Genomic DNA, 10,575 nt, shown 5'->3' on the forward strand with positions numbered 1-10,575 from the left:
AAAGTTATTAAATGCAACCGGTGTGCCACAACAAGACTGCTTTGGACATTGTTGTAGCTTTGTAATAGACTATTAGATCAACTATTTTAGTTTTTTTAAGTGATGTACTGCATACTGCAGTTATTGTATTTGTTTTTTTGAATGGTTATGCATTATATGCATATTATTAAAAAGCTAACATCTCTTTAACAGACATTCAATTGCTGCAATGTCCACTTTCTTTTCCCTGTTCAATATGGATTCAGTTATTCATGACCCTCGAAAGCTGATAGCTTCATTTTACCGCACTAACCACACTACCAAAAAAAACAAAACATAAAAATGGGGAAAACAGTTTTGGAAAGTGTTAAGCTAACACGGTAGAATCTGCAAATCAAGGTGTCAAGAGTTAAGAACATCTAATCAAAGTTCTTGGTAGAAAAAAATTCTAACACGATGCAACACTATTAACTTGCCTCTATTTCAATAAATGCCAAATAATTTGTCATCTTTTTCATGCCTTAAAAGTTAGGTTCACCAAATCTTAAGTGGGATGCGTGCTAAAATGCTAAAATAATCAAATGAACAAAGCAAATTATTTAGCTCCAAACTTACTATTCCAGCTAGCTGCATTTAATAGGGACCTAACTCTGAAATATAATTAAGTTTTTTTTGGCAGAAGCATTTGAAAACTCTTTATGATAGTGCAAACTGAACAATGGTGCTAAATAAGGTATTGATTAACTTATCTTAGATTGTTGAAAATTAGCTATGGCAGAAATTATAATAGAAAACATTTTTTTTTCCTACCTATAAGTACAGTAACAGAGAACAACCATTTTAAACAGGTTTGATGCGCCTTTAACACAAGTAGCCCAACCCAGGTTGTAACAAACTTGTTTAATCCAGGCACAAATCAAGCAGATGTTTGGTTTCACACTAAACGTTGCAAAATCTGAACTTCTATTAGTGATGAGAATGAAAAATCATGAACAATGTCATTGAGTCAATTTTAAAAAAATATCCATACATATTCTAACCTGATAGCTAGCTTGTTCGGTTCTGTGTATGCGAGGGACCCATGCTTATGCTGACACCAATAGGTGCAAGGCAAGAACTTACCCTGGATGGGGAACCAATTCATTGCACGGCTCACTCATACCAAGCCAACGGAGAGTCAACAATTGTCTTAACCTACACATCTTTGGGATGCAGAAGGGGATAAACCATGCAGGCACAGAGGTGAAGTGCAAACTTTACCCAGGACAGATTGGGCCTAAGATAAAAACTTAGGACACTGATGCAATGAAGCAGCTGCGCTAGTCTTTCACCAGCAATTTGGAAATAAACAAATTTTAAGAACCACCAAGTACTCTGGTTTACTCCCATAGACATGCAGGCTAGGCTGACTGTTAACTCAACATTTCCCCTTTATGTCATAGCGTGGACGTGTGTGCTCCGAATTGAACTAGCACTCTTCTGACATGGATTCCTTCTGTACATACAAGTAATTTCATGTCAAATCATCGAAATTTTGAACCTCATCGTCACAGATTTTAACGAAACTTGACATGCTGATTTGGTCAAACGAGTAACCCATGGAACTGAAATTGCACATATCTTGGATCAATATTAAGGGAGATTTAAGCTAACAAAGTTTGAACTTAACTATGATTATGACTTTGACTGACTATATCTCCCTAAATATAAGTTGCACAGAAATGGTCCCATGTTGTTTTAAAGCTGTTTTACCACTCTGTATTTTGGGTAAATACTATGCTATCCCCCAAATGAAAAATGACCATGTTATGACTGATTATGATATTAAAATTTAAATTATGAAAAATCCTCTATTTTAAAATTGGTAATTTATTTTTTACTAAAGCTACCTTATAATGTCACGAACAGCTCCAGAAAATGTGGTCTTTGGTTTTTGAGTTGTTACTGAGATATTGTTTCTTATCTGAAGTGCGCATCAATACAACAATTCCTTACTATGCTGTTGAATAGCAGCTAATGATCAGTGAATGGTACAGGGTTATTAGGGTTCATGAAAAGTAAGACTAAAGCCAGAACTAGCAGTGAAAAATTATTTTTAATTGAAATAAAAAACACGGTTTAAAATGAATAAATAAGACAATAATGCCAAAGTAACTAAAACAAAATAGAATAGTAAATCAGAATAGTTTTAGTTTTTCTTTCCAGTTCACATTTTTGACTTCTTGAGAGACACAAAAAAGGGCCTTGAATTAAGTAAATCATATTTGAGATCATGCATTCTTTCATTGCGGTTTTCAGAAAATATAGATCAAGCCTTTTCTCATAAAACTGAAAAACAAACAAAAACTAAACTGAAACCAAAGGGGCTCTTAGACCACTATAGTGAGAAAAGAAATTCAACTTTGGTGGAATCATGAATAAGCTGGACTGTTTAAATGGTAAGGTGGGAATAAAAAAAAAAACAAACAATGGCTACACTCTCAATTTATATTCCATCAGAGTCTTTGACACACCAGTTGTGCCTTGGTTTGAAATTGTGTATGTCCGTCCTGTTGCCGTCACAGGTCCATCTACTAAAAGCACATCCCAATGATCTGTGAAAAGTGTATCAGGAGGCCTTGGGAATACGTAGGATGGAGATTGTCCATAAGGATGTAAAAAGCTCAGTCTCAACTCTCCAGTGCTGGGCATGGCTTCTTCAACACATCCTAATCATGTACCTTCACCTCCAGATGTTGAGGGACAAGCCATAGATACAGTATCAGGAGGGCTTGCTAAGTCACTACTGAAACATCAGACTTCAGCCGAAATCGAAACTTGCGTGATCTTGTATTGCTGTCTCAGGCACATTTCTTAAAACACGGGTTATCTTCTTGAGGTGACATTTGAAAGGGTCACAACAAGATTCTGATCGAGTCTAAATAACTTCTCTACCGAAGACATTGTCAAAATGCATGCTGCTGCAGCCAAGGCAATGCTTTTTATCTCCACCAGGTAATTGATAGCATTTGCTATTGATTGATTACGCCTGACTGATTTGCACACCTCACTCCCCTTTGATTAATGCAGGGCGGAGCATTGGCATTTATTAGCCACATTGGAATGGGTCTTTTTCACAGCAGAGAATTTGACATGAAATAGTATGTCAAGCACAGGTATCACTAATGACATTAATTAAACTTATGTTCAACTTCAGTGTAGCATAATTTGAACCTTATTTAATGTCATTATGTCCACTGGTGCTTGCAATACAGTTTCAAGTTAATATGGCTCCTATAAAAAAGACCCATTAGTGATATGAAACCATATGCCACCTATAACTAAGAATAGCACAGCAACGACTGAAAAACCAAAGACCAAATTTTCTGGATATGTTCATGACATTATAATCTATCTTTAGTGAAAAAAACTTCAATAGGTATTTGCCCAATGCAATACCAGCTGAGTTAATTGTTTTAAAAATAAAAAAAAAGGTTGATTGTTAGTGAAATTAATGAGTTTCTGTATGTCATGTGACCTCCACACACTCCCACATTTGTTCAGGTTGAAGCACATCACAACCAGAATTGACTCCACCTAAATGGGGTTACAACTTGTGTTAGAGGCCTACTTGAGAAAGAAACGGAGTAAGATAAAAGTGAAATGTTCACTCAGGGAAAAAAAAAAAAATCAGATTACAAAATTAACATTTCAAGTTGGTAAGATGTCACTCTACCTAATAAGAATTTGACTTTCACGGTTACATCTTTTCTCACTGTAAACAAGTATTCCTTAAAATTGTCATTTGGAGTCTTTTGAACTGCACTTCAGCATCTGCAGGGCACAGAAGAGCAGGTTCTCAGCTACACCGTCGCACATTCTCCAGTACATATTCTGGAAAATGCAGGCTGCAGACCTGCAGACCGTCCAGTTTACAAGGCATTCTAGGGTACTCATCCTCCTTCCACTTGTTTTCCTCTGGGTCAAAAGTGAGTATGGAGTCACTATAATGACCATTATAACAAAGACCCCCAAGAACCATAATTTGCTTATCAAGTACAGCAACACCATGTCCACTTCTACCGATGGGCATTGAAGCCAAAATGGTCCACTCATCTGTATTTGGATCATAAACTTCTGTAGAGGGGCAGCCCTGGGATTCAAAGGATGCTCGTAGAATGACACAAACTCCACCAAAAACATAAAGCTTCCCATTGTAGGAAATCATTTTGTGAAAACACCGAGCATAATTCATTTTTGACTTGTTCTCCCAGCAAGTTGTTACCACTTGGGTCCTCCGGGTTCGGTGCTCCAGAATACCTTCCTTGCTAGGGTCAAACACGCAAACCTGCTTTGAAGTTGATGATGAGGTAATACCTCCAGTGATATATAATTTGCTATTGAGTACAGTACCTTCATGGCCATATTTATTAACAGGGTAAGGATCAACAAATTCCCACTTATCTTCTGTTATATCATAACGCTCAGTTGAGTAAAATGTCTCATCTCGAGTTCTCCCTGCAACTGCATAGATAAACTTTCCAATGACCCCTACGGCAAACTCTGAGCGAGGAACAGACATGTCTGCCATCCTAAGCCAAGAGTTCTGCCTTGGATCATATCGAAACACTTTCGAAGATGCGTGAAATTCCCCATCTGGACCCAACTCTTCACCTCCCAGTAAAAATACAAAGTTATTGACAATAGCCAAGCAGTCTGGCCTCAAGGGCACCTGAGGACCCTCCAGTTCCCACCATACTTTAGGTTTGTGTAGCAACAAGATCTTGCTGTTAACCATGCTGTGTCCGATCATCCCCCGAAAAACAGCAGTCTGAGGTTTTATGGAACGAATGCGATTGGATTTCATCTCCATTAAAGGTTGCTGATTAATGCCATGAAAGTAATTGAGAGCTTGTTCCACTTCAAGTCGAAGCTGCCGGGAATAACGATAAAATTCAGATGTCTTAACCTGCCAGGAGAGAATTTGAAAGAAGAAAAAAAGATGTAAATTACAACCAATCAAAATAACTGGGAATCTCATTTGAATTACAACTAAATAAGTGGGAACAAAAATATGATCATATTAACACAGTTTAAGGTTGGAAGAAAAAGCTAAATTGGTATATTAAACAAACATTTATTTCATGGTTAAATTATTTTACCAATGTCCTTACATTTTTGTTTTTCTACCTATCCTGAAGAATACAGTATACCAAGCTTAGATAAAATACTACAAATTATCTTGTAGCCTTTTATAATAGGAGAGCAACCAAGTAACATACTCAGATAGAATAGTATTTTTTAACGTTTTACCATTTGCTGAACCCATCCATCCATTTCCCAACATGACAGGTACCTGAATTTTCAGGTCACAGAGAACTGAACCTAACTTGACAGCACTGTGCACAACAAAAGAACCACTTCGAGAGCTGAGAGAGATCCAACCTAAATTACACGGATTAAAATAATTGAGGAGAAAAAAAAATATTTTGGACCTGATAGATGGCACAATAATGAAGGCATCAGGCTACCAACTTTAAATCCAAGTCCTGTGTGGATTTTGCATGCGTTTATGTGGGGATTATCACCAGGTATTGTTTCCTTCCATATCAATACAAATACAATCATGTTAGTTTAAATGGCGACTTTAAATTGGCTATATATGATTGGAGAACAGGAATGTCCCGTAATAGACTGTGAATACTTATGTACATGTGATTTCTCAGTTTTTTTATTTTTAATAAAATTTGCAAAAACCTCAAGTAAACTTTTTTCACGTTGTCATTATGGGGTGTTGTGTGTAGAATTCTGAGGAAAAAAATGAATTTAATCCATTTTGGAATAAGCCTGTAATATAACAAAATGTGGAAAAAGTGATGTGCTGTGAATACTTCCCGGATATACACACACACATATATATATATATATATATATATATATATATATATATATATATATATATATATATACATATATATATATATATATACATTGAGGAGGGCTTGTGGACGAGAGGAGGGCTTGTGCCTCCTCCACACCGCGAGGGGGCGTCCGTCCTGGTTTTGTTGGGAGCCACGGGTCGAGGGCATGGAAGCCCTACCCTGTAGGGGCCCGTGGTTGCCGGCAGGCGGCGCCCCGATGCCGGTTTACCCCGTACAGTCGCCGGCCGGAGCTGGAACCGGAGGCAGGCAGAATACAGCGGGAATGGTGAGTGTTGCCGTTCCCGTAAAGCAAAGGAGGGAGTTCGCCGAACAAGGCTGTGACCTTTTATGGAACGATCAGCTCCGAGTAGGCAACTTCCGACAGCGGACGCGCGGTGCAGGCGGCTGAAGAGGCTGGGAGATCGAACACGCAGGGGCTGGTAGGATCGGGCTGCTGAGTGCCCTGGGTCCTAGCGCCTGCGCCCAAGCCCGCAGCAGTCTCCTGTCGCTCTGCCTGACGCAGACGGAGCGGGTTTGAGCTTTGCTGTGCTCAGACCCAGACCGCCAGGACGCCCAAGAAAAGAAGGAGGAACCGGCGGGTGCATGCCGGTTCCTCCGATAGGAGAGGACGCGGCGCTGGGCGCGCGCGTCCGGAGAAAGGCTGTCCTCTGTGCGGGCAGAGGAAGTCCCTGGGCGGCTGGGCGAGCTGCCTGTGAGAGCGGTGCCGCGGACGAGCGGACGGGCACGGAACCAGCGGCGGAGGACTTCAGCAGGCAAGTCGGGGGCTGTCGGAAGGGGGCGGGAGCACTGCGGGTACGGAGACCGCAGGGCGCTCGGGGTGAGTGTCCTGGCAGTGCTTCTGGCCCTCTTTTTCCTTTTTCCACAGGTCCGAAGCCCCGACGAGCGCTGAGGACGACGTCGTCAGGGACCTGCCCTCCTGAAACGGGCCGCTCTGCGGGAGAGCTCCACGCCGGGAGGCCAATAGTGACCCAGCTGGGGGACAACGGGGCGAGCGGCGCGAGCCAGAGGGGCACGTTTGCGCCAGCGGGGGTGCCGAAGAAAGATGTCCCAGGGTGCCGTGATGGACCCTGGGGACATAGTAGGACCCTCTCTGGGACGTGCTGCCCTTTCGGGTTGTGCCGCTCGACCCACGTGTCCTCGCTAGCGGTGGGGCACTGTGGTCCCCGGCCGGACGCAGGAGGACGCAGAGGAGGGCTTGTGCCTCCTCCACACCGCGAGGGGGCGTCCGTCCTGGTTTTGTTGGGAGCCACGGTCGAGGGCATGGAAGCCCTACCCTGTAGGGGCCCGTGGTTGCCGGCAGGCGGCGCCCCGATGCCGGTTTACCCGAGACAGTCGCCGCCGGAGCTGGAGCCCGCCGGACGCCTTGGAGGACGAGAGGAGGGCTTGTGCCTCCTCCACACCGCGAGGGGGCGTCCGTCCTGGTTCTGTTGGGGACCACGGGTCAAGGGCGTGGAAGCCCAGCCCTGTAGGGGCCCGTGGTCACCGCCAGGCGGCGCTCCGATGCCGGTTTACCCCGTACGGTCCGCGGCTGGGGCTGGAGCCCGGCCGGGACGCCTTGGAGGACAAGAGGAGGGCGAGTGCCTCCTCCAGACGGAGTGGGGGCGTCCGTCCTGGTTAGGCAGGGGGCCTCGGGTACAGGGCATGGAAGCCCAGCCCTGCAGGGACCCGTGGCCACCGCCAGGCGGCGCCCCAGTGCCTAATTATCCCGGGAGCCCGGTACTTCCGCCACACCAGGAAGTGCCGGGGGGAAGACTTTATGTGGGGCCCGGAGAGCTGCCAGGAAGGCAGCCGACACTTCCGCCACGCTGGGGCGTGGCCAAGGAGCGTGGCCAAGGAGCAGATGCCGGAAACACCTGGGGCTCATCCGGGGGCGTTATATAAGGGGCCGCCTCCCTCCAGTGAGTGGTGGAAGTCGGGAGGAAGCGGACTGAGCAGAAGGAAGGACTGGAGGCAGCCAGGAAGGCACAAAGGACTGTGGGCCTGGACTTTGGGGAATTCGTGCGTAGAAGGCACTGGGGTGCACGTGAGCAAAGACATTGTATATATTGTACATAATAAACAGTGTGTGGAGTAAAATATGTCGTCCGCCTGTCTGTGCTAGCCAGTTACAATATATACATATATATATATATATATATATATATATATATATATATATATATATATATATATATATATATATATATATATACATATATATATATATATATATACATATACATATATACACATATACATATATACACATATACATATACATATATATATATATATATATATATATATATATATATATATACCGTAATCCCTCGCTATATCACGCTTTGACTTTCGCGGTTGCGATCTATCGCAGATTTTATATGAAAGCATAACTAAATATGTAACGCGGGTTCTGCAGACAATGTGTTTTTTTTACTTCTTGTACATGCTTCCTCAGTTGGTTTGCCCAGTTGATTTCATACAAGGGACGCTATTGGCAGATGACTGAGAAGCTAACCAATCAGAGCACGCAGTTAAGTTCCTGCCTGCTGAATGCGGTGTTAACCAGGAAGTCTCGTCTCGCTCATTCAGCATCAACGTGTTTCGCTGTGTAAAGAGTTGTGCTCTTTTGTGTTTATCTTTGTGCATAGTCAAGCCCTTCATTATGGCTCCAAAACGATCTGCTACTGCTTCAGGGGCCGTGCCAAGCGCAAACGGAAGATGTTAACGATTGCGAAAAGGTAAACGCTTTGGATGTGTTGAAGGCTATGATTCTTTTTATTTAAAAAGTAGGAAAGGAATATAAGATCTACGGCCACAGTGTCCTTTTAACCAGGGTGCAAAACGAGTTGTAAGTGGACGTAATAAGGCAGTAGTCTGGATGGAATCTGCTTTAGGGATTTGGATTGAAGACTGCCAGAAGAAGAACAACGGCAGTGCTACACAATCGCCTGAAGTGGCTCCTTTAGGGGCTGTGACGCTCTCCTTTGTTGTGCAGTAAAATAAAACTCATTGTTATCGGACAAGTTATCGTGTCATTGTTGGTGAGTAACCATAATTAATTTTCTACTTACAGTACTTAGTACATGTACGTACGTTTAGTGTCACTGTACACACATTTACTGTATACTATTTTTCTTGCATTGTACGTATTTATTGCTGGTGGCCTGTCTATCATAATGGCTGTAACATGTGATATCGGAGACACTCAATATCTTTAAAATAATATTTAGGTTTTACTGTATATAAATAGTGTGTTTATAAACATAATTTCAGTGAATCTTACCTAATATCTAAGAGAATACAACGGGATTATGCTGTATAACTCTGCGGGGAATATTTATAAACAGTGTGGGAGAGTTTATAAGGGCTTAAAATATATAAAAATAACCATACAAACATATGGTTTCTACTTCATGATTTTCACCTATCAGGGGGTCTGGAATGCAACCCCCGCTATCGAGGAGGGATTACTGTATATATATATATATATATATATATATATATATATATATATATATACATATACACACACACACACACACACACACACATATATATACATATACATATATACACATACATACAGTGGTGTGAAAAACTATTTGCCCCCTTCCTGATTTCTTATTCTTTTGCATGTTTGTCACACAAAATGTTTCTGATCATCAAACACATTTAACCATTAGTCAAATATAACACAAGTAAACACAAAATGCAGTTTTTAAATGAGGTTTTTATTATTTAGGGAGAAAAAAAATCCAAACCTACATGGCTCTGTGTGAAAAAGTAATTGCCCCTGAACCTAATAACTGGTTGGGCCACCCTTAGCAGCAATAACTGCAATCAAGCGCTTGCAATAACTTGCAATGAGTCTTTACAGCTCTGGAGGAATTTTGGCCCACTCATCTTTGCAGAATTGTTGTAATTCAGCTTTATTTGAGGGTTTTCTAGCATGAACCGCCTTTTAAGGTCATGCCATAGCATCTCAATTGGATTCAGGTCAGGACTTTGACTAGGCCACTCCAAAGTCTTTATTTTGTTTTTCTTCAGCCATTCAGAGGTGGATTTGATGGTGTGTTTTGGGTCATTGTCCTGTTGCAGCACCCAAGATCGCTTCAGCTTGAGTTGACGAACAGATGGCCGGACATTCTCCTTCAGGATTTTTTGGTAGACAGTAGAATTCATGGTTCCATCTATCACAGCAAGCCTTCCAGGTCCTGAAGCAGCAAAGCAACCCCAGACCATCAGACTACCACCACCATATTTTACTGTTGGTATGATGTTCTTTTTCTGAAATGCTGTGTTCCTTTTACGCCAGATGTAACAGGACATTTGCCTTCCAAAAAGTTAAACTTTTGTCTCATCAGTCCACAAGGTATTTTCCCAAAAGTCTTGGCAATCATTGAGATGTTTCTTAGCAAAATTGAGACGAGCCCTAATATTCTTTTGCTTAACAGTGGTTTTGCGTCTTGGAAATCTGCCATGCAGGCCGCTTTTGCCCAGTCTCTTTCTTATGGTGGAGTCGTGAACACTGACCTTAATTGAGGCAAGTGAGGCCTGCAGTTCTTTAGACGTTGTCCTGGGGTCTTTTGTGACCTCTCGGATAAGTCGTCTCTGCGCTCTTGGGGGAATTTTGGTCGGCCGGCCACTCCTGGGAAGGTTCACCACTGTTCCATGTTTTTGCCATTTGTGGATA

The 10,575-nt window shown here is 42.4% G+C and overlaps 1 protein-coding gene across 1 annotated transcript in view; it reads right to left on the minus strand.

Annotated features, from left to right (window-relative positions):
• Window positions 1–645: 645 nt before the first annotated feature.
• The window catches only part of klhl15 (kelch-like family member 15), a 39,046-nt gene continuing 29,116 nt past the window's right edge, over window positions 646–10,575 (minus strand). Inside the window, exon 3 of the mRNA XM_039745593.1 lies at window positions 646–4,927. Within this exon, the coding sequence (XP_039601527.1) occupies window positions 3,818–4,927 (1,110 nt within the window). The 3' untranslated portion in view covers window positions 646–3,817. The remainder of the gene's footprint in view (window positions 4,928–10,575) is intronic.

This window comes from Polypterus senegalus, chromosome 2, assembly GCF_016835505.1.
Source record: "Polypterus senegalus isolate Bchr_013 chromosome 2, ASM1683550v1, whole genome shotgun sequence".
Taxonomy (NCBI): domain Eukaryota; kingdom Metazoa; phylum Chordata; class Cladistia; order Polypteriformes; family Polypteridae; genus Polypterus; species Polypterus senegalus.